At 62.9% G+C, this 21,824-nt stretch overlaps 6 protein-coding genes across 6 annotated transcripts; 3 read left to right on the top strand and 3 right to left on the bottom strand.

The window, feature by feature from the left end:
- Positions 1 to 19: 19 nt before the first annotated feature.
- On the bottom strand, positions 20 to 2,580 carry JCM10292_000172 (uncharacterized protein; the record flags this gene model as incomplete). Its single annotated transcript, XM_076647278.1, has 7 exons — positions 20 to 41; positions 104 to 281; positions 340 to 425; positions 490 to 1,430; positions 1,487 to 1,819; positions 1,883 to 2,150; positions 2,270 to 2,580. 7 exons carry the CDS (start codon positions 2,578 to 2,580, stop codon positions 20 to 22), a joined length of 2,139 nt encoding a protein of 712 aa, XP_076507205.1.
- A 929-nt stretch (positions 2,581 to 3,509) lies between these two features.
- Positions 3,510 to 4,803, bottom strand: JCM10292_000171 (type 1 glutamine amidotransferase domain-containing protein; the record flags this gene model as incomplete). The annotated part of the gene is made up of 8 exons (XM_076647277.1): positions 3,510 to 3,731; positions 3,834 to 3,980; positions 4,043 to 4,108; positions 4,179 to 4,248; positions 4,310 to 4,353; positions 4,457 to 4,526; positions 4,654 to 4,718; positions 4,792 to 4,803. 8 exons carry the CDS (start codon positions 4,801 to 4,803, stop codon positions 3,510 to 3,512), a joined length of 696 nt encoding a protein of 231 aa, XP_076507204.1.
- Positions 4,804 to 4,990: 187 nt separating this feature from the next.
- JCM10292_000170 (uncharacterized protein) lies at positions 4,991 to 10,111 on the top strand (the record flags this gene model as incomplete). Its single annotated transcript, XM_076647276.1, has 10 exons — positions 4,991 to 5,218; positions 5,388 to 6,953; positions 7,012 to 7,653; positions 7,710 to 7,839; positions 7,902 to 8,024; positions 8,082 to 8,422; positions 8,476 to 9,217; positions 9,282 to 9,352; positions 9,407 to 9,669; positions 9,724 to 10,111. The coding sequence occupies 10 exons, from the start codon at positions 4,991 to 4,993 to the stop codon at positions 10,109 to 10,111; spliced, it is 4,494 nt and encodes a 1,497-aa protein (XP_076507203.1).
- Positions 10,112 to 10,294: 183 nt separating this feature from the next.
- On the top strand, positions 10,295 to 16,819 carry JCM10292_000169 (uncharacterized protein; the record flags this gene model as incomplete). The annotated part of the gene is made up of 20 exons (XM_076647275.1): positions 10,295 to 10,553; positions 10,606 to 10,974; positions 11,033 to 11,682; positions 11,742 to 12,455; positions 12,512 to 12,943; positions 13,009 to 13,127; positions 13,189 to 13,311; positions 13,372 to 13,708; positions 13,770 to 13,808; positions 13,874 to 14,053; positions 14,110 to 14,919; positions 14,977 to 15,181; positions 15,236 to 15,363; positions 15,423 to 15,491; positions 15,551 to 15,790; positions 15,851 to 15,989; positions 16,046 to 16,173; positions 16,231 to 16,395; positions 16,458 to 16,595; positions 16,652 to 16,819. The coding sequence occupies 20 exons, from the start codon at positions 10,295 to 10,297 to the stop codon at positions 16,817 to 16,819; spliced, it is 5,412 nt and encodes a 1,803-aa protein (XP_076507202.1).
- Positions 16,820 to 16,884: 65 nt separating this feature from the next.
- On the bottom strand, positions 16,885 to 18,381 carry JCM10292_000168 (nucleoside hydrolase; the record flags this gene model as incomplete). The annotated part of the gene is made up of 6 exons (XM_076647274.1): positions 16,885 to 16,962; positions 17,027 to 17,467; positions 17,524 to 17,882; positions 17,942 to 18,052; positions 18,109 to 18,215; positions 18,335 to 18,381. The coding sequence occupies 6 exons, from the start codon at positions 18,379 to 18,381 to the stop codon at positions 16,885 to 16,887; spliced, it is 1,143 nt and encodes a 380-aa protein (XP_076507201.1).
- A 456-nt stretch (positions 18,382 to 18,837) lies between these two features.
- JCM10292_000167 (uncharacterized protein) lies at positions 18,838 to 21,261 on the top strand (the record flags this gene model as incomplete). Its single annotated transcript, XM_076647273.1, has 8 exons — positions 18,838 to 18,901; positions 18,987 to 19,203; positions 19,269 to 19,414; positions 19,480 to 19,684; positions 19,741 to 20,125; positions 20,189 to 20,407; positions 20,477 to 21,032; positions 21,095 to 21,261. The coding sequence occupies 8 exons, from the start codon at positions 18,838 to 18,840 to the stop codon at positions 21,259 to 21,261; spliced, it is 1,959 nt and encodes a 652-aa protein (XP_076507200.1).
- Between the last annotated feature and the right edge of the window lie 563 nt (positions 21,262 to 21,824).

Here is a 21,824-nt window from a genome sequence, read left to right as displayed (position 1 = left end):
CAGGACCACGTTTCCCGGTCTACTTGCGGTACAGCACACGTCTGCAGGCAGTGGGTGTGTCAACAGAAGCAGAGGCAGCGCGTAAGACGCAGTGTTGACGCACTGGAACGAGAAATGAAGCTGGAGGACGCCGCGGTCGAACGAGCTGCGGAACCCGCGTTTGTGCGAGTGCTCCCAGGGCTTGTTGACGATCGTGAAGGCAAGGTCCTCGTACGGCGGGCCGGACGTGAAGAGGATCGTCGCGATGTCGGGGTTCTCCTTGTTCTTGATGATGCGGTACTCTGCGCGATTGAAGCCTGTCAGTGTGCAGCGCGCACGACACATCGGAAGGAGACGCACGAGGAGCCTTGGTCTTGTCGATGAGGTCGGGGTAGAAGATGTTGAATTTGTAGCCCTGCACGACCTTGGGCGGAGGGTTGTCGGAGCTGCAGTCCACCGGCGTGAGTTTCCAGTTCGTACGGGGAGAGAGAGGAACAAGCGGTGACGCACTCGTAGTGGGTCTGGTTGTACTTGTTCCACTCGTAGCCGGTGTGCACCTTGTTGAAGTACCGGGGCTTGCGCGGGCGGTACTTGTCCTCCCAGTTGTAGCTCGTGCGCGACAGCTCCGTCTCGATGTTGAACAGCTCCTCCTCCTCGTCGAGTCCCTGTCCGACCGCCGCCTGGTAGATCTCCTCGTCCTTACTCTTGCCGCCCTCTTGCCCCTCGCCGCCCGCGGGCCCGGCGCGCGGCTTGACGACAAAGCGTGCCTGCGCGACGGCGCGGCGCTCGGCGTACAGCTTGGCGCGGTCCTCGGACGCCGACAGGACGTGGCAGCTGCGGTAGTCGTCGGGAATCTTCTTGAGCAGCGCGGGCTCCCACGACGGATCCCACGGCTCGGCCTCGATCGCAACGGCCGGCGGCGCCTCGTCCTCCGCCTCTTCAACCTCCATGTCCTCCTCGTCCTCATCGTTCTCGGCAGGGCCAGTGGCCGGAAGGACGCTCTTGACCTCCTGCGCGAAGCGGAGCGCCTCGTCGCGCTGCTTCTTGCGGAGCTGCTCGAGGCGATTGAAGAGGACGACCTCGTGCATGTCGCGCAGCTTGGCCTTGGCCTTCCACACGACGAGCTCTTTGAGCAGGCCCTCCCAGTAGTCGACGTCGATGACCTCGCCGCTCGCGAGCTTGGCCTGCACCTGTTGCTGCAGCTGCACGAGCTGGTCGAACGACTTGCCGCTCAGGAGACGCTGGATCTCGGCCTTGACGGCGGCGTTGGCGCGCGTTTGCGCAGCGTAGGCCGACACGCCAATCGAGCGTTCCTCGCGCAGCGACTCGAGCGCGGAGGACGAGACGATGAGGAGCGAGCGCCAGAATTCTTGATGCGCCTCGATCTTCTCGAGGGAGAGGTACATTTTGATGTCCTCGTGGAGTTCTTCGGCGTCTTCGAGCGTCAGGTGCTGTAGGCAGGCGGGTCAGTACACCGTGTAGGCAACGAGGGCCGGACGGGACACACCTCAAAGATGGCATAGGGCTCCTCCAGGTCGACCTCGAGGCCCTCGCCCTCGTCCTCCTCCTGCTCCTCGTACCCTTCGTCTCCCGGCTGCAGCGGCGGCTGGCTCCACTTGAGGTTGAGCGCGAGGTAGTCGATCGGTTTCGCGCGGCGCTCGCGCACGCGAATCTCGGCGCGGCGCTTCGCCTGCTCGAGGTGGAAGTCGTCCTCCTTTTCGATCCAAGCGGCCATTTGCGCCGACTCGGCCATGCGCTGCGCGCGCATCTGCTCCTGTTCGCGCAGCTCAGCCTCCTGCTCACGTTGCGCGCGACGCTGGTTGAGTCGCTCAATCTCTTGCTGTAGCCGCATTCTCCGTCAGTCGGCCAGAATAATCGGAAAGAGCGAAAGAAAAAGGTGCACCTGGCTCTCCCATGCACGCTCGCGGTCCCTTCTCGCCGCCTCCTCGGCCGTCATCCCCTCCTTACGCTCCTTCTCGCGCTTCTTGCCCCAAACGAACTTGTCGCCGAGGTTGGCGTCGTGGAAGGGGTTGTCCTGCGCCGAGTAGAATGCGACCTCGGCGGCAGCCTGGCGCGCTTCTTCGGGCAGAAGTAGGGCAGCATCGGCCGCTTTCTCGGCTTTGCGCGCAGCCTTGCGCGCGCGACGCTCCTCGGAAGTCTCGCGATGTTTCCTGCGGGTGAGCGAAGACGATAGCGATGCAAGCATCGAAGGCGGAGGACAAGTTCAGTCAGCCTGCATTCGTCCGGTCTTGGGGAGACCCGCGCCATCGCTGAGAGAGACGCAACGCACCGCTTGTCCCGGTCACCTCCCCTGTCCTTCTCGCGGTCGCGGTCCTTGTCGCGCGAGCTGCGCTCGCGGCTCCTCGACCTGTCCCTCCTGCTGCTCCTGCGGTCGTCCCGGTCGCGATCCCGCTCCCGATCCCTGCGCCGCCGATCGTCATCGTCGTCGTACCGGCGACTGCTGCGCTTCGAGTCGCGGTCCCTGTCGCGATCGTCGCGGCGGGACGAGTCGCGGCGATGACGGTCGTCGGGCGAGGCGGAGCGGCGGCGCGAGCCCGACGGACGGTCGCGGTCGTGCTCTCTGCGGTCGTACGAGCTCATCGTGGCTCGGCTGGACCCGGTCAGGCCAGTGAGCAGATGCGGAGGAAGCAGAGCCGACGAGGGGAAGCTCTCTCCGAGACAAGTCACGGCAGAGGTACGGGCCAGAGCGAGGATGTGCGACATCGTGGGGCAGCTAGCCGCACACGGAGTCCTCACGGCCTTTGCCCAGACCCGTTCGTTGATCTCTGCTTCCGCTCCTCGTCGACTTCCACTGATGAGGAGCTTCCCCGCCGTTGCATCCGCAGGACGAGCCTTCACGCCCGACTGGTGCACTGTTTGCTGCCCGTGCACTGCGCCCTGCTGCAGCCAAGAAGCCGGGTGGGACTCGCTCGACGAGGATGCCCTCAACGACCGGGACCCGGCCGAGCGAGACGACACAGCGCCAGGAACCAGCAGGGCCGGGCGGAGCTTGCTCGCGTAACTCGCACATACGGAACGGTCAGTGAGCAACCTCGTCGCCAGGCTCAGCTCCCGAGTTGAGCGGAAGCAACCTCGCTCGCACCAACCTTGCCTCGCCCGCGCAACGCCAGCATGACCGGCCTCACAACGTTGCTACACGGCTCTGTAAGGCACCGCAGAGCTCTTCAGACCCGTGCTTGCAGAGCCGGTAGTCTCGGCCGGAGAACACCGACTGACCTGCGCCCCCTCTCGCCGCCAGAGACGGCCTTCTTGCTGCTTGCGCATATCCGCCTGAAATGAGCGTACCGAGTCTCTGACTAGCCTCATGCCAAGCCGCCGTCAATCACGGCGCGTCAAGCCGAACCGTAGCATCGATGCATCTCGTGCAACCTGCGCACCGGTTCTCTCGATGGTTCTCGCCTGCGCTGTCGTGAGAGAGACCGCGAATTGACTATTTGCACTTGTGATTTACTGTTCAGCTGTCAGAGAGAAAGCACGCTTCGCGCCCCCCGGCGCCGCGGGAGAGCCGCCTACTGCTGCTTGAGCGCCTCGACGAGCTTCTTGCCGAGCGCGCTTGCGCTCGCCGGGTTGCCGCCCGTGAGGAGCTGGCCGTCGACAACGACCTCCTCGCCCCACGGCTCGCGCGCGAGGACAAAGTCGGCGCCCTTGGCGCGCAGCTCCTTCTCGACGAGGAACGGGATCTCGTCGACGAGGCCGGCTTGCTTCTCCTCCTCGTCCGAGAAGCAGGTGATCTGCGGTTGCGACATGAAGGTCAGTCATCGCCAGTCGCTGGGAGCACAGACGTCGCAAGGCGAGAAGCCGTGTCGGCGGTCGCGTGGGGAACCCCGACGCACCTTCTTGCCCTTGACGAACGCCTCGCCCGTCTTGGTGTCCATCACGTTGAGGAAGACGGTGGGACCGTGGCACACGGAAGCGACGGGCTTGCCCGCGGCCCAGAAGTCCTGGATCAGCTGAATCGACTCGGCGTCCGTCGTGAGGTCCTGCGTTTGCGCCAGAGGTCAATTTTCGCTCTTTCGACATTAAAAAGGAGCGCAGCACTTACAAATACGGGCCCGTGCCCGCCAACATACATTACAGCCGCGTAGTCCTTCTCGTTGACCTGGGCAAGCTGCAGAAGAAAAGCGAGGAGAGGACGAGGTTAGGCATGGCCGTTCCTCGCTTTGGGCGACGGAACGCACCGGCTTCGTGTTGGCGACAGCCTTCTTCGTCTCCTCGCTGTTGAGGAACTTGGTGCTCTCGTCGTCCTCCCTGCAGGAGCGAAGGCGGGGTGAGAAAGAGTGGATCGATAGCCGCCGGCGAGACGACGCACTTGAACGCCTCGACCGACGACGGGTCAAGCGGAGCTTGGCCTCCCTGTATCGATAGCACAGTAAGCGATCGGCGTCTGGACGGCTAAGCTGCCCCAGGCGCAAGGCAGACTGCGGCGATTCGATGCAGAGCAGGGTCCGACACTCACCTTGGGCGAGGCGAACTCGACCTTGTAGCCGGCCTGCTGGACCTGGTAGTACGGGTGGGCGGCCTCGGGGCTGCAGACCGAACGAGTGTGAGTGGATGACCAATGACCATGCCGCGCGGAACGAAGGGGAAGGATCGGTCTCTGTTTGGCCCTCCTCGACTCGGCCGATTGAGCACTGCGGTGGGAAGGGTACGCACAGGTACCAGCCGGTGGGCTTGCCGCTGACGAGCTTGTCGTGGGACGAGAGGACGAAGAGAACGGTCTGGAAAGAGTTGCGAAGGTCAGGGCGGGTGAGGTCATTCGAAGGTCCGACGCGGGCAACACCAAGTGCGCACCTTGTCAGCCATGGTTCCTCGGTGAATCTGCTCGAGAGTGAGTGGAAGGAAGGAAAGAGAGTAAACCGTGTCCGAGTCGGCGTTGTCGGCGACGAGCTCGACGCGGCCCCACAGCCCGGCGCAGGCTGACATCACTCCGTCCGTCGCTCTTCTCGCTGGGTGCACAGAGCAGCACGAGCACGAGCAGAGCACGCGGAACATGCAGGGCCTCCCGCACGGACTGCCCCTCCGCTTCCACTCGCTCGAGATCCGCGACCCGGGAGGGCGCAGCGGCGGAGACTCGCTCGTAGACGACCTCGGCGCGTCCCTGCTCGATCTGGCCACCCTGGGCCCGCTCAGGAGGGCCTACAAGCACGCCAGCAACCCGGCACGGTCCCCCGTCGTGGGCAAGGTGCTCATCGGAGGAGTCGAGGGCGTCGTTCACCAGGTCCGTTTTCTCGACATCTCGTCCTTCCGGCGCGTTGCGGGGACGTGCACAGCTCGAGCGAGACTTGCACGGTCTAGCTAGGCGCGGCGCAAAGTTGCCCGGACGCCAGCGCGATCCGCCACTTCGCACTTCTCATGGCGTTGACCTCGGAACTCGGCTCGCGATGCAGGGCGAGCTGCTCCTGATCATCGGGCCGCCAACGTCCAACGCAGCCATCCTCACACGGGGCCTCTCGTGCTGTCCCGATCTCCCCTTGTCTCAAGACTCGCACCTCGACTACGGCCTCGTTCCGCACGACAATGCAAAGCGACCAACTCTCGTTCCGCATGGCCGCGACAGCAGGCGCAACCTGCGCTCACAGGTCGTCTTCATGGATGACCGCGACGTCCACTTTGCGACGCTCTCGCTCGAGGCAACACTGCGCCCCGATGCGCTCGCAAAGACCCCCGAGAACCGCCAGGACGGGTCGACGCGTACCCAGTGGGCCGACAGCCTCGTGCGTAGCGTCGTAGAGACCCTCGGGCTCAGTCACGCGCTGCACACGGCTGTCGGTAGTCCGTTCGTGCGCGGCTTGTCGGGCGGGGAGCGTAAGCGCGCCTCGCTTGCAGAGTGCCTCCTTGCCCGCGCCGCCATCCTGCTCCTCGACGGCCCGTTCAACGGCCTCGACTCGTCGACCGCAGTCTCGATGCTCGAGTACTTGCGCAAGTGGGCGATAGAGGGCAAGCGGTCCATCGTCGCCACGACGCCGCACTGCGCCGACGCCCTGTACGACCAGTTCGACAAGGTCCTCGTGCTCAATGCGCGCGGGCGGCAGGTCTTCTTCGGCAAGACGAGCGAGGCGCAGCCTTACTTTGAGCAGCGCGGCTTTCAGCGCCGCGTCGATCTCGGCGAAGGCACGGCCGAGTTCCTCGTCGCGTGCATCGAGGGCCGGCACAACGACTTGGAACTCGAGCGGCGCTGGAGCATGTCGCCGCAGCGCAAGGCGCTGCTTCACGAGATCGAGGAGACGTACCCTGCGACGTACCCACTCGAGACGTGTGCCGACCCGCTCTTCCGGGCGCTGCGCGACGAGAAGAGCAAGTTCACGCCGTCGACCTCGCACTACACCGTCTCGTTCCCGCGCCAGGTCGCAATCCTCACAGGGCGACAGTATGCGCTGATTCGCTCCGAGCTACCGGCGTACACTACCAAAACAATCGTCAACCTCCTGCTGTCCGTCACGGTCGGCACCCTCTTCTTCCGTCTCCCCGCCACGACCGAGCACGCCTTCACACGTGGCTCCCTCCTCCTCCTGTCTATCATGTTCAACGCCTACCTCTCGCTCGCCGAGCTGGGTAAGACGATCGAAGGGCGCGACATCGTCAAGCGCCAGGGCGACTACGGCTTCTTCTCGTCGTCGACACTCGCCGTTGCGCGCGTCCTGGGTGACATCCCACTCATCGGCGTGCAGTGTCTCCTCTTCGGCACGATCACCTACGTACTCGCCGGCTTGCAGCCCTCGCTCGAGGCATTCGCGATCTACCTCCTCTTCGTGTACGCGACGGCGCTCAACCTCTCGTGCCTGTTCCGCATGTTTGCCGCCTTCAGTCCCAATTTTGAAGGCGCCATCCGCTTCTGCGGCGTCGCGCTCAACATCCTTGTCATGTACGCGGGCTACTTCATCCCGACGCCATCGATGCGCCCGTGGCTCAAGTGGATTCACTACGTGATTGACCCGATCTCGTACTCCTACGAGGTGCGTCGCATCGCGTCGAGGTAGAGCGACCCAGTGGCCCTGACACTTCCTCCTGCAGGCGGTCCTGGCCAACGAATTCCACTCGCTCTCGCTCGCCTGCTCGCCAGACGACGTCGTCCCGTCCGGGCCCTCCTATGACGCGTACCCTGCAGAATACAAGACCTGCGCTCTGCCCGGCTCTTCCCCCGGCTCGCTCGCCGTCTCGGGCGACACGTACCTCTCGCTCACGTACGACTTTCACTTCGCGCGCATCTGGCGCAACCTCGGCGTCCTCGCGCTCCAAGCCCTCGCCTTCCTCGTCATTGGCGTCGTCGCGACCGAGTTCCTCCACTTTGCGCCCGGCGGGACGCGCCGCGTGTGGAAGCGCACGCGCGAGGTCCGGCGCCGCCTCTTTGGCGAAAAGTGGCGCCAGGAGCGCGGGAGCGGCGACTATGGCGAGCGGCGCGCGAGCAGCGAGAGCGCGGGCGGCGCAGCAGGCAACGGCGCGGCGCAGGGAGAGGCGCGCCTCCGCCCGCGCGCGTCGGCAGAGGAGATGCGCCTGCTCGACGACGATGCTGCTTACGAGGATGGGAGGGACTGGCGCGACGACGCGTACGATGAAGAGGAGGCGTACGAGGGGTCGGCGCTGGCGACGCCGGATTACGGCTCCGAGCTCGATACCGAGATGGAGGCGAGCGTGCTCGAGGGGTCGACTCTCGCTGTGCGTCCAGCTTCGCTCGCCCTCTGTCGATTCGAGCGCTGACACGGTCCTCGCAGTGGCACAATGTTTCGCTTTGGATCGATACGCCGCTTGAGACTCGCCGGCTGCTCGACCGCGTGTCGGGCTACATCAAGCCCGGCCGGGTTTGCGCGCTCCTCGGTGCGAGTGGCGCGGGCAAGTCGACCTGTACGTGTTCTTCCGCTGTGTCTCTTGCGTTCTCCCGCTGACTCCTTTACACGCGCGCACAGTGCTCAATGTCCTCGCTGGGCGGAGCCCGGGTGTCGTGCGCGGGACGATCCGAGTGGACGGAGTCGAGCCGAACTCGGACTTCTACCGCACGACAGGCTACGTCGAGCAGTTCGACCTGCACGGTGCGTCTCTCCCTTTGACGGAGCACGCAAGCAACACTGACGTTCGATCATCTTCAGACGACCGCTCTTCGGTCCGCGAGGCGCTCGAGTTCTCCGCGCTCCTGCGTCAGGACGCCTCCATTCCCGATTCTGAAAAGCTTGCCTATGTGGACGAGGTACTCGAGCTGCTCGACCTGTCGCATCTGCAAGACGCCATCATTGGCACGACGTCAGCTGGTCTGAACGCCGAGCAGAAGAAACGCCTCACCATCGCCGTCGAGGTCGTCAGTCGTCCCGCGATCCTCTTCTGCGACGAGCCGACCACGGGGCTCGACACGAAGAGTGCGCTCAGGGTCGTCAAGCTGCTGCGTCGTCTCGCAAGGACGGGCTTGGCAGTCATCTGCACCATTCATCAGCCCGTGCGTCAGCCTCTACACGGTTTCGCAGCAGTTGCTGATCAAGGCTGTCACAGTCCGCCGAGACCTTCAGCGTTTTCGACGACGTCTTGCTCCTCCAACGCGGCGGAAAGCAGGTCTATTTCGGTCCGCGTCGCCTCGCTCTGCCATACTTCAGGCCGAGCAACCCGAGCGAGCCCGAGCCAACGACGTCTTTCGTCAACCCGGCCGATTTCCTCCTCGACGTGACCAAGACGGGCGTCGACGTCCCAGACGAGGAACTGGGCGAGGTTGCCGACCTCGACGTCTTGTCGAAGAAGTGGGTTTCGTCGAGCGAGTGCCAGGCGGTCAAGAAAGAGCTCGTCCTTCTCGGCGCACCTGTACAGCCGCACGCCGAGACGACACGCTCCGCCCGCAGGCCGGCCGCGCCCTCGTCATCCGTGTGGCGGCAGTGCATCCTCCTCACGCAGCGCGTCACGAAGCACTACTACCGCGACCCCTCCTTCTCCTTCACCAAGCTCTTCACGTCGAGCGTCGTGCCGCTCATTATCGGCCTCTCGTTCTTCCTCGTCGGCAAGGAGCACACAATCGTCTCATTCCAGAACCGCATGTTCAGCGTCTTCCTCCTCCTCTTCGTCCCCGTCGTCTGGATGAACGCCATCATCTTCAAGGTGCACGCTCTGCGCGGTCTGTGGGAGGCGCGCGAGAGGCCGAGCCGGATCTATGGCCGCACGGCTTTCGTCACGAGCTTGCTCGTGAGCGAGATCCCGTATTCGATCGCCTGCGCCACGGCCTACTTCGTCCTGTGGTACTTCCTCGGTGCGTCGTGTCGCCTCGTGACGGTTATCGACGACGGGAGACGCTGATCAAATCGCTAGCACAGTGGGCCTGCCGTTCAAGCTCTCGACGATCGGCTTCTCCTTCCTCCTTATCCAGACGTTCTTCTTCTTCCAGGTGCGTTCGCACAGGCAAGCTATTCCGGTATGGAGCTCACACATCGTTTGACAGTCGACCTGGGCGCTGTGGATCGTGAACTTGTCGCGCTCGCTTGGGACGGTCGCCAATCTCCTCCCGTTCTTCCTCGTCGCGATGGAGGCCTTCAATGGCTCCCTCATGCCCTACAAGCAGATGCCCGTCTATTACCGCTGGCTGTACTGGGTGTCGCCTTTCCAGCACTACGTGCGCGCCATGCTCGCGGCACTCTTGCACGACGACACGGTGCGGTGCGCCGACTACGAAGTCGTCTCTTTCCAACCGCCGCCGGGCCTCGAGTGCGTTCCTCCACGTCACTCCAAGTTGCTCTCTCTCACCCTCTCTTCACGCAGTTGCGGAACATACGTTGCCGACTACCTGACGACGCATTCCGGCTATCTCCTCGACACGGCCGAATCCGCTATGTGCCAATTCTGCCGCATGTCGACGGGCGACGACTTCCTCTCGACGCTCAACATCTCCTTCGACGACCGCTGGATGTCGCTCGGCATCCTCGCGGCCTACTCGCTCTCGAATGTGCTCATCACGTACGCGCTCGTCTTCTACCCGCTGCGCACGCCTGCCTTCATTGCGGCTTGGGTGGCGCGCGTGATGGGCTCAGACGCGGTGCAGAGGAAGGGCGCCGAGGAGACGGCGAGCGAGGAATGGGCGCGAGAGATGGCGTACGAGCGGGAGCATCCGGAGGTGAACGCTTCCGTCGCGCACGACTCCTTTGCGTAGACTTTTCCTCGTCATAGACGGTTGGTGCACCGAGGCGAAAAGCCTGTGGCTCTCAGCACACAGCAAGATAAGCGAGAGAAGCATGCCGCGATGTCTCCTTTCGCTCCGTGCACGAACCTCGTCCGCGTCGGTGTCGCCCCGCTTTCTCGTGATGCGCTGCTTGCTGTCTTCCGCCCGCTCGCAATGAGCAAGCAGCTCGTGCAGCTGTGCCTGCCCGGTCCTGCTGCGTCTGTGCACGCTACGTTTGTCGATCCCGCTGCTTGCTCGCTCGCTGGCCTCGTCGAGCAGATCCTTGCAGAGGACGCGCCGCAGATCGTGCGCACCGTCTGCGGGCGTAGCTTCACCTCGACGCCCCCACTCGAGCTCTGGCGCGTGCAGCGCGTGCTCAAGAGTCCGCCCAACTGCGAGCGGACTGATGAGGAGCTTGCGAGCCTCGACAACGGTGCGCATCGCTTGTGGCAGCAGTCGAGCAGGTCTGACACGTTGAAATGCAGGCCTGGTACCGCCAGATTGCACGATCGAGCAGGCGCTCGCCGATGGCGGCACGTCGTCTTCTTCGCCCCCCTCAAGTCCTCGTGCCGCCGAGCCAACGTCGACACAGTTCAGCGACTTCTTGCTGAGCGGCCACCTGCATGCACCTGCGCTCCGTCTCGTCTACACGCCGCATGTCGCGCGCCTCACCTTCCAGCACATCCCCGCCTATCCCGAAGGCTGGACCTTCGACCTCTTCCTCACGGCCGAGATGACAGCGGGCGAAGCCGTCGAAGCGCTTATTGATGAGCTCGGCGTGCGCAAGGTAGTCGTCCAGGGACACAAGACGGCGAGGGTCGAGTACTGCCTTCAGGTCGAGAACGCGGAACACGGTAAGTTTCTGCTCCTCTTCAAGTTCCCGACAGTAATTGACTCCGCCCGCCTGTACAGCCGTCCAGACAATCTCTACGCCCACTCGTCTCCTCCCTCACCTCCAGAAGCTCCAGTCCGAGGGCCGTCCGGCCTTCCAAGCAACCTTCACCGTCTCGCCCACTTGGCTGAAGAAGGCCGGCACCGTCGCCTTTGCCATTCCGGGCGCCGCCTCAGCTATCTCGTCTGCTTCTTCTGGCGCGAGCGACAACTCGAAGCCTCGCATCGCAAGCCGCGACGGTGCAGGCTGGCGGCCGAGCAGCCTGTTCGGCGGGTTCTGGGGCAGCGATGAGCCGGAGGAAGAGGCGACGAAGAGCACAGTCGTCGAACATGGCGCTGAGGAGACCGAGGAGGACGGCGGCGGCGACACGCTCAAAGCGGAGAAAGGAGCCGCGTGCGAGACGGCAGGGACGACACGCTCGACAACGGGCAGCCGCACTCGTCTCTCAACTCTCTTCACCGACTGGATTGCGCCAGAGTCTGCGCCTAGCGACCTGCCGACACGTCCGCTCTCCCGTCTCGTCGGCGGTCCCCAACCCCTCTCGCCTGACTTCAATCGGCGTTTCTCAAGCTTGACGCCAAGCAGTCAGGCTGTGACGATGGCGACTGGCACCTTCACAGCCGAAAAAGCGAGTGATGAGGACCTCGACTCGTCACTCGAGCAGCTAATGGTGCGTTGACGCTCGAATGTTGTCTCGGGCGGCTTGGCTTGACCAGCTTGATCTCGCAGGACGACCTTGGACTCAAAGACGCCCAGCGCTCTGCGATGCGCCAGCTGCCTGTCGACCGCAAGCGCTTTCTTGTACTTCAGCATCGCCAGTCGCAGGGTCCCGCCACCCCTCAGCCGCTCCGGCCCAACCAGACGGGTCCTGCCAGCTCGACCGACAGTGGCCTCTTCAGCAACGTCAAGCGCTTCTCGCTCGCCACGGTCGGCTGGGGCGGTGCCTCGGCGCAGGGTTCTGACGCAGCTTGTCCGACTTACGCGCGACCTGTCACGACTTACGATGAAAGTGAGCATGCCGCGCCGTCCTCGCCGAGTCCTGCATCGCCCAGCGCGTCGTCCCAGCTGCAGACACAGGCGACCGGGAGCTCCACCTCCTGGTCCGCCTGGTGGTCGTCGCCATCGGATGCGACCGGGACAGGGCAGGCAGCGAGCGAGCAAGCGCGCGACTCGCCGCGCTTTTACACGGATCAGCTTCGGTCCAGCAAGATCTCGCAACGGAGCCTTGCCAAGCACCTGATCGCGCTTCGCGTCCGCCTGTCGAGCGCCAAGCTCTCATGGACGCAGGACTTCCTTCAAGCCGCCCAAGGTCTCGATGCGCTCGAGGAGGTTCTCGTCGCACTCGTGTTGAAGAGGGCGGAGGGTGTCGAGCATGCCGATCACGAAAGCAAGACGGTGCAGGCCGAGGGCATCAAGTGTTTGCGGGCGCTTCTCAACACCGACGTGGGCATTCTCGCCGCCCATACGCAGACGCCTGTGCTGACTTCATCGACCCGCAGATCGGATTCGCCGAGGTCGTCGCTCGCCCTGCGCTCATCACGTGCCTCGTTTTCAGCCTCTACACGCGATCTCACAAGTTGCGCGCGCTTGTAGCCGACGTTCTCGCTGCGTTGTGCGTCCTGTCGCACGACGAGGGGCATCGTCTCGTCCTCGCAGCCTTCGCCGACGCTCGCATCGACCGTGGCGAGACGTTCCGGTTCGAATATTTCATCGAGCAACTCAAGCCGCCGGATCACCGCGACGACGAGACGGTTGACAGCTCGAGCGTACATGACAGGGCGGATGACGAGCCGGGTGACGCAGGATTCTGGGAGTGGCGTACGGCCGCCATGTCGCTGATCAACTCGCTTGCCAATACGCCGCACGAGCTCGAGCAACGCATGATGCTGCGAGACGAATTCTCCCGACGCGGGTTGAACGAGGCGATGGCGGTTCGTCTCGAGACATTCTTTCGCAAGTTTGACCGTCCTGATGTTGCCTTGTGGCCACGTTGCAGAGCCTGCGCTACCTCGACCCGCCAGACTTCTTCCTGACGCAGCTCAATGTTTACACGGAGGAGCGACAGGAGGACCAAGAGGAGCTGCACGAACGCACGGCCGGCCGAACCCGCACCGAGTACGGTCCATACTGCTCTCTGCCCAAGCCTGTGTCGTTGATGGCCTGTGCTCCTCCGCAGCACTTCGGACATCCCGCTCGGAGACCTCATCAAGCTCGCGCAGGAGCACTCGGAGCTTTTTCCGAAGCTCGTCGATACGGTCCAGCACTACGTGAAGGTCTTCGAGCGCGACGACATGGATGAGTACGTCCCTTTGCGCTCTCGAGTGCCTCGCTTCGGACGGGACTGACAAGTGCCCCTAAGTCGCCTCCGCGACGATCTCATCACGATACTCGACAACTTCGTCGAGCATGCGGCACATCTCGAGGACTTTGACCAAGGCTGGCGCGTATTCATGAAGCGTTACCTGTCCTCGGTCCGGCACATTGTCGGGCAACAGTCGCTCATCCGCTCGTCGAGGGTCGCCGACACCGCCAGCGTCCCAACCAGCTTCATCGAGGAGCTTGAGACGCTTCGCTCCCAGGTCGACGAGCTGTCGGAAGAGCGCACGATCCTGCGCAAGGAGCTCGACGAGCAGATCGCTGAGACAAACACGCTTCGAGCGCTACCGGTCGAACGAGTATCCGAAACAGGCGAACGCGTACCGTAGACCCACGTCTCTCTTTCGCAACGACAGGCTGACCGTTTGCTACTCCTTGCAGTCGCCTCGAGGTTCGTCCATCCGAAAGGGCGACGAGGACGTGCGCATGCAATCGGCCTTCCCAAGCTGCCTATGCACGATGCTGACTCTCGCGTGTGTGCGCAGAATTTCGCCGGCGTAATTCAACGCCTTGTACAGAAGGAGAAGGAGGTCCTCGAGCTGCAGGCGAAGCTATCGGGCGTCGCACTACGCGGTCACGACGAGGACGAGGCGAGGAAAGATCGCCACACCCAGAATCGGCGGTGGGAAACGCTGCTGTCGGAGATCGGACAGAACAAAGTCCAGGTATGCACAGTTATAGCTTCTCGGGAGGACAGCCTTGACATGAGCTCGTCCCGCAGATCGCGACGCTCGAGACAGAGATCGAATCGCGCGACAAGGAGGTCAAATACCTGCAGCGCACGCTCGAATCGGTATATTCGCGCTTTCAGTCGACGGTCGCCACGGCGATCGCGGTACCGGGACAAGCAGTGCGCACGCCTCCTGCCACGGATGCAGCCCTCGACCACGAGTTAATGGCAACGCGCACACTCGAGGCACTCGCCCAGCGCGACCACGAGATTGAGGCCCTCAAGAACGAGCTGCTCTCTTCGAAGGAAGAGCTGGCGAAGGCGCAGCGCGGCTTGCCTGTCTTCGCTCGACGGGCGCCTCCGCCTCCCGCACGGGCTCTGAACCCGTCTACGCCGTCCACACCCTCGCCCGCGAGCGCCTCGCCCTTGCCTCTCGATCGAACGACGGATACGTCCATGTCAGACGCAGGGGCCGACCCAAGAGCCAAGGTTTCATTTCCTACGCCTCACGCACCTCCTCCGGCGCCTCCTTCTCCGCCTCGGCCGCCTGCCGCGAACACGATCGTTGTCGCGGGGAAGTCGTCTCCACCTTCCTCAGTCGTCTCGCCGCCGCCACCACCACCACCGCCGCCACCGCCCCCGCCGCCTCCGCCTCCGCCTGTTTCGTCAGCCCCTTCCCCGGCAGAGCCATCTCGCGCAATTGCAGGCCCACCCGCCCCTCCTCCGCCGCCTCCTCCTCCGCCCGGCCCTTTCAAGTCATCCTCGAACAGCGATCCTCCTCCACCTCCGCCACCTCCCCCGCCAGGAAGCGTCGTCCGCGGCTTCAAGCCCAAGTCATCGGCACCCCGCAAGAAGCTGAAGGTGCGTGCCCATTTTCAACCACCTGCGTGCGTGGCCTTCTCACACCTCAGTTCGCAGGGTCTCGATTGGGAGAAGCTCCCGCCGGAGCGGCTGAAGACGAGCGTCTGGTCTGCGCCACGTGATGTTCTGAAGTTCAACCTCGACGACCTCGAAGCGACTTTCGGTCTAGCTTCGCCCAAAGCCGTCTCAAAGGCGCCCGTCACCGGCGTGAGGAAGCACGAGTTCACGTCGCTTCTCGGGCATGAGCGAGCGCATCGACTTGGTGCGTCGCGACACGTTGAGCGTTGCCACGGATCTGACGCGATTCTGCCGGTAGACATTGTTCTGTCGCAGCTGCGCTTGCCACAGGCCGTCATTCGAGACGCCATACTTCAGCTCGACGACGCGAAGCTCTCGATCGACCAGCTCAAGGCGGTGAAGCGCAACCTTCCGAAATCAAACGAGGCAGGTCGGGCCCGTTCATGGCTTGAGAGGGTCCCACTAAGCTAGACGACGGCTTGCAGATCGAGCTTTTGCGCAACTTCCGGGGCGACCCAAAGACAGTTTCAGTTGCCGACCGGTACTTCCTCGAGGTACGTTGTTTGGTCGGCGCTCGCGCGTCCGTGCATTTCTGACGCCGCTGTGTCCGTAGCTGATCAGGATTCCCCGCCTCGAGGAGAGGCTCTCCGTCATGCTCTATCGTCGTCAGCTCGACATGGACATGGAGGAGCTCAAGCCCGACCTGGCGATCCTGCGTTCGGCGGCCGAAGAGCTTCGCACGTCAACTCGCTTCCCACAGCTGCTCCAAGCCGTTCTGGCTATCGGCAATGCGTTGAACGCATCGACCTTTCGCGGCGGTGCTGCGGGCTTTACGCTGCAATCGCTGTTGAAGGTTCGCCTGCAAACTGAATGTTTTCATCCGCTCAGGCTCATCGTAATTACCCGTGCGCAGCTTCAGTATCTGCGGAGCGGCAGTTCGACCACTGGCTCGCCGACCCTGTTGCATTACCTCGTTCGCATAGTCCTTCGTGAGGACCCGAGCCTGCTCGCTTTCCTCGACGATGCGCCGCACGTGGACGCGGCCTCGCGACGTGGGTCATGCATCATTCTTGTCAGGGTCGCCGTTCTGACTTTGCGGCATTCGCAGTCACGGCAGCGACCGTGATGCAGACGGTCCGCAATCTCGTCGCGGGCGTCGAAAAAGCGCAGAACGAGCTTGACGAGCTCAAGCAGCTTCCCCTGTCTTCGCAAGACCGTTTCATCCCAATCATCGAGGTACGTCGATCTCGCCGATACATCGAAACGCAGCGGCTCACTGCGCTTCTCATGCAGCAATTCGTCCGTCACGCCAAGCCGGCGATGAAAGCGCTACAGGAGCTAAGCTCGACGCTCGAGCAAGAACTGAAGGACCTCCTCATCTTCTTCGGCGAGGATCCATCGGCTACTAGGCCCGAAGCGCTCTTCAATCTCATCGCACAGTTCGCGTCCATGCTGCAGGTGCGAGATTACGTCCAACGTGGTCGATGCCTCGCGTTGCTGAATCTTGCTTGCATCGACAGCAAGCGGAGGCAGAGGTCCGCGCCATTGATGCACGAGCCGAAGAGGCAGCGCGCAAGACGACTTCGACACAACTTCATTCAGCTGCGGCGACGAGCGACCCGAAGACGCCGCCTGCAACCGTTCGCAAGTACCCTCGCGTGAGTTTGACTGTGTCGGCTCTCCTTCCTGAAGCTCACCCAATCGTCTTGCGCAGGACGCCCTTTCACCCTCGCCGTCGCCCGCTTCTTCAGGTGGCTCATACGGACGCGGCCATCTCGACACGGCTATTCGGGATTTGCGCAACGGCATGTCCACGCGGCGCAGCAAGGGTGGCACGCCGGACGAGAGCCGGCGGCTCTCCCGGATCTTCCTCTCCTCGTAGACAGTTTTCGTGTACACATGCCTTCTCTTGTTGCTATACTCCTTCGAGCACAATCCGTGTACAGCTCAGGTCTCCTTGTTGAGTAACGAGACCTTGTCCGCCGCGTCGACCGTCTGCTGGAAGAGCTGCCAGAACGCCGGGACCTGCGAGCAGGATGAGCGTAAGCGAAATGGCTGCTCGCCGTGGAAAGACAGAAGGAGCACGCACGTCCAGCTCCTCAAGGACAAACACATTCTTGCCTAGCCGTCCCCAGCTCTTGCGGCTCTCCGGGTCCTCCTTGTAGTCGACGAGCTCGTCCTTGCGGTACTCCCACAAGTCGACGATTGTTGTCCCCGCCGTGTATCTGCCCTCGAGCTCGACGTCGACACGGTACCGTTTGCCGCGGAACAGGTGCGGATGCGACAGGTACGCGATGCAGAGCGGGTCGTGCACTGGCGGGCCGTCGTGAAAAGAGAAGACGGACGAATAGGTCGCCGCGAAGAAGTTGAGCAGGGTCGAGAGGGTGTGGCGCAGTGGCGTATGTGCCTTTGCAGGCGAGGCACGCGCCTCGGGCGTCGTCTCAGCGAGAGAGGCGAGTGCGGATCCGGGAGTGAGGAGGGCATCGTTGTCGTGCGTCCGGAAGATGGCGGTGTGCGTGATGTTCAGGGGCTGCATCGGGTACAGTTCAGCATGTTGCTGCAGTATAGGCGTCTTCCAGCACGCACAGCCATGACGACGGGGACTTCCGCATCGAAGACGATGCTAGCGGCATGCGGATCGCAGAGGATATTGAACTCGGCCGTAGGCGAGCGGTTCCCTCGACCTTCTGCGCCGCCCATGATGACGATCTGAGATACCTTGTCGCGCACGAGATCGGGAAAGAGGGAGACAAAGAGCGCGGCGTTCGTCAAGCTGCCGGTCGCCACGAGGGCAAGCTGCTCTCCACGGGGCAAAGCGCGAGCTGCTTCTGCGATGGCCAGCACCGCAGTCTGCGCCTTTGTCTCCTGAAGCTTGGCAATGACGGCTGCATCAGTCCGGTCAGGCAACCCCTCTACTCCGCCGAGGCCGTCCTCGCCATGGATTTCTGTAGGAAGTCTCTGTCAGCCCGAATCGTTCGATGCAGATCTAGGCTGTCTCACGTACCATCGTCATGTCGCACAACGCGGATCAACGGCTTGTCAGCGCCAGCGACGACGGGAATTCGGTGCACTTGCTCTAGCGATCCGAAAGCGAGCAGACAACGAGCGGCGTTGTCTGTGGCGGGAGGTGCTTCAGCATGGGCGAGTGTAAAGCCGTTGGTGCAAGCTTACACGTCGTATTCTGCAGAGAAGCGTTACCATGCACCGTGGAGATGCCCTTCAGGTCGATTTCGGGGAGGTGGAGGGCCATGAGGATGGCGACTGCATCGTCATGGCCGCTTTACATGCGCGTAAAAGGGCATATCGAAGCAGAGCGGGAGCGTGCGGGCCAAGGTGAGGTGCAGGCATCATCAGTCTGGCTTATCTCGCGCAGACGGACCCCAGGTGCTCTACTCACGGGTCGCAGTCGAGCCAGACGGAAGACCGCTGTGTCATGCTCTGCATGAGGTGTGCAGCTGTCGCAAGCGATCGTAGAAGGGAAACGCCGAGGGGCAGCGTCGATGTCCGATCAATCGCGGGCCGAGATAGGGGAGAGCGGAGAGCGGGCGGAAAGGGTCGCGCGGCCTGCACAGCTGTCCCTGTGCGCGCTGACCGCAACCTTGCTGGCGATCGAGCACGAAAGAGCATGCAGAGCCCGAGCCGAGGGCAAGCGATGTGGGGAGTGGAAGTGAAGGCAGCAGTGATGGCCGGGCGACGGGCGCGAGCTTCCGTGCGATCGCTGTCCCCAGCTCTCTTGTGCCGAGTCGCGCGTTCGCAGCAACCCCAGCAGGGCGCGCGACCGACCCCGCTGCCGTGTCCGAGGCCGCTTGCTCGGTCTCGTCCTTCAACCACCTCGCTGGGCTTTCCTCGCCGCCCCTCCGCTTTGCTCTCTTTCCACTGCCGAGTGCACCTTCGGGAGAAATGCTGTCCAGCGCTGTGCTCGCGGTCGGCGCTGCTGCTCTTGTCGCGGCTCAGGCGCCTTCTTGTCCGTCTCTCCACTTTCATCTTCTCACGACCTCGGCTTCCGCCCTTGCCCTCACGCCGGTCCTGACATTGCTCGGCTGCCACAGACGCTCCAATTCGAGTCGACTGCCCGTCCGACTCGATCCTTTCGGACGCCGGAAACCCGCTCGAGGGCACCCAGCAGCTACCTCAGGGCGAGCAGGACTACATCTCGCGTCGCCGATCCCAGGTGCTTCCGAATCAATGGCAGTCGTACCTCCAGGACAACGCAACGGGATCGACAGGCTATGATGCGGTCCAGATTGCTCAGCAGCAGCCGAACCTGCAGGTCCCGTTCTCCTGAGCCGAATGTCCGTCCACGCCAAAGCTCACACATTGTCCTCTTACAGCGGTATTGCCGTATCTGGCGGCGGTCTCCGTGCATCTCTCTTTGGTGCAGGGACGATTTCGGCGCTCGACAGCCGCAACTCGAGCACGGCCGGCGGACTCCTTCAACTCGCAACGTACCTCACGGGAGTGTCCGGCGGTTCTTGGAGTGCGCCCATTTTTTCGCCAATGACATGATTTGGAGGATCTGAGCTGATTCAAAGCCCATGGCAGCCACTACGTCCATTGCGCTGAACGACCTCGAGCCGATCTACTCGCTCGTGCTCGGCATCAACGACTCGACCAGCGGAGGATGGCTTCTTGACCGCGACATCCTTGCACCGGGCGGCATCATTTCGTTCGGTAACAACGGCGACTACTACGACACGCTCGAGGCGGATGTGCGCGCAAAAGCCGATGCAGGCTTCCCCATCTCGCTGTGCGTTTGTCGGCAATTCCAATTTTTGCGCAGGCTACTCACGCTTCGACGTGCAGGACCGACCTTTGGGGCAGGGCACTGAGCTACCACTTCCTGAACGAGACGAACGAGGACAACTTCTACTCGACCAGTGCGCCGCACGACCAGGGCACGCTCTTCTCAGCGATCAAGTACACGCAGAACTTCCAGTCGGCTGCGATGCCGCTCCCCATCCTCGTGACGACCTCTCGCGTTTCCGAGGAGTCGCAGCAAGCGAACGACTCGACCACGGTCATCCCGCTCGAGAACGTCGGGTTCGAGATCTCGCCCTACTCTTTCGGCTCTTTCGAGCCTGGTCTCGCCGCGTACATCCCTACCGAGTACCTTGGCACCCAACTCGACAACGGCCAGCCGACGAACCGCTGTGTGCAGTACTTTGACAACGCTGGTTTCGCGATGGGTGTGCGTCCTCGCGCTCTTCTTCCATTTCTCCTCCTGCACTCCGGCTGACACAGCCTGCTACAGTCCTCTGCAAGTCTGTTCAACGCCGTGCAGGAATCGTTTGCCGGCGCCGCTTTCGCCGATGTCATCTCGTACCTCCTCCAGGCCATTACTGACCTCGACCCGCCCGAGGGCTCGGTCGACCTCGTCGCCAACTACCCCAACTCGTTCATGAACTACAACCCGTCCACTGGGTACAGCTTCCAGAGCGCCGGCAACGAGATCCTCCAGATTACAGACGGTGTAAGCCTCCAGCTCGCTTCACCACTTTCTTCCGCGCCTTTTTCGCTCTAACTCCTCTTTATTAAAAAGGGCGAGGACGGGCAGAACGTCGGATTCATGCCCTTATTAGTCCGCTCGCGTGAAGTCGATGTCATCTTCGCCATCGACGGATCCGCCGACACGTCCGAGACGTACGCCAACGGCACTTCGCTCATCGCGACGTCCGACAAAAGCGCGCTCTATATGCAGAACTTCACTGCATTCCCGCCTATCCCGTCGACGCAGCAGGACTTCCTCGAACAGGGCCTGACGACGCGTCCGACCTTCTTCGGCTGCAACTCGACGACGGGCGGCAACATGAGCGAGACGGGCGCCTACCCGCTCGTCATCTACCATCCCAACCACGCGGGCAATAACCCTGGCGCGACCAACTACTCGACGTTCAAGCTCAGCTACGAGTACGACGAGGTCGTCAGCTTCCTCGACGCCGCGCACGAGCTTGCGATGCGCGGGTACCCCAGCCCGGAATCGCCCACCGAGCCCGACGAGCAGTGGCCGCTCTGCCTCAAGTGCGCAGTCGTCGACCGCGCACGCGCTCGCGCCAACATCAACCGCACGGCCGAGTGCCAGGCGTGCATGGACCGCTGTGCGTCTTGCACCTTTTTGCGCTTTTGCGATGCTTTTGCTGACTGAGGCCTCGCTGTACAGACTGCTGGAGCGACGGCATCGCCGACTCGCTCATCAACGCGACCAACACGGCGCAGAACAACACGCCGTCCCCTCAGCCCGAGAGCGGCGCCACGTCGCTCGGCTCGGTTTCCACCTTCGCCGGCGTTGCTGCAGCCCTCGTCGGTGGACTTGCGCTTCTCGCTTAGGCGAATGCTAGCCTCTTTCTTGGGCGGAAACCAGCCCAGCCGCCTTCGCTTTTCCTTGTCAATCCCCTCAACCGCACTGTCAAAAGCCCTCGATCGCCTCCTTCACGACCCCAACGCTTCTGCTACGTTGTCGGACCAGCAGTCGGACGGACACTATCTCTCCACTAAACCTCCTTCACTTTTCGCCTCCAACCCCCTCTCGCTCCCCCTTTTTTACGATCGCATGCACGACCCGTTGGACATCGTAGCGCGAGGCTCATAGCATGTAGCTTCTACTCTTAAGGCTCTCCTGCGTGCGAAGACAACGCACACGAGAAGACACTCTACGTCTCGAGCGAGATCGCGAAGGCTCAGACTACGCCCATTGCGGCGCTGCAGGCCAGCTTGTGGTCTGTTGAGCGGAGATGTCGATCTCTAGAAAGTACCTCAACGTGATGCAGGCAGGAGAATGGCACGCGACAAAGGCGAAAGGGTGAGGACGAGCACGGTGCGAAAGCGGCAGTCCGTAGCAGGCGCCGGCATAGAGCTATAAACTTGACAGTCACTACTGTAGGGGTCGAAGC

The sequence above is a fragment of the Rhodotorula paludigena genome, assembly GCF_050403205.1.
Source record: "Rhodotorula paludigena JCM10292 DNA, Rt_paludigena_JCM10292v1_ctg8, whole genome shotgun sequence".
Taxonomy (NCBI): domain Eukaryota; kingdom Fungi; phylum Basidiomycota; class Microbotryomycetes; order Sporidiobolales; family Sporidiobolaceae; genus Rhodotorula; species Rhodotorula paludigena.
Note: the sequence above shows the minus strand (reverse complement) of the source record. Positions and strands in the feature narration are given on the sequence as shown.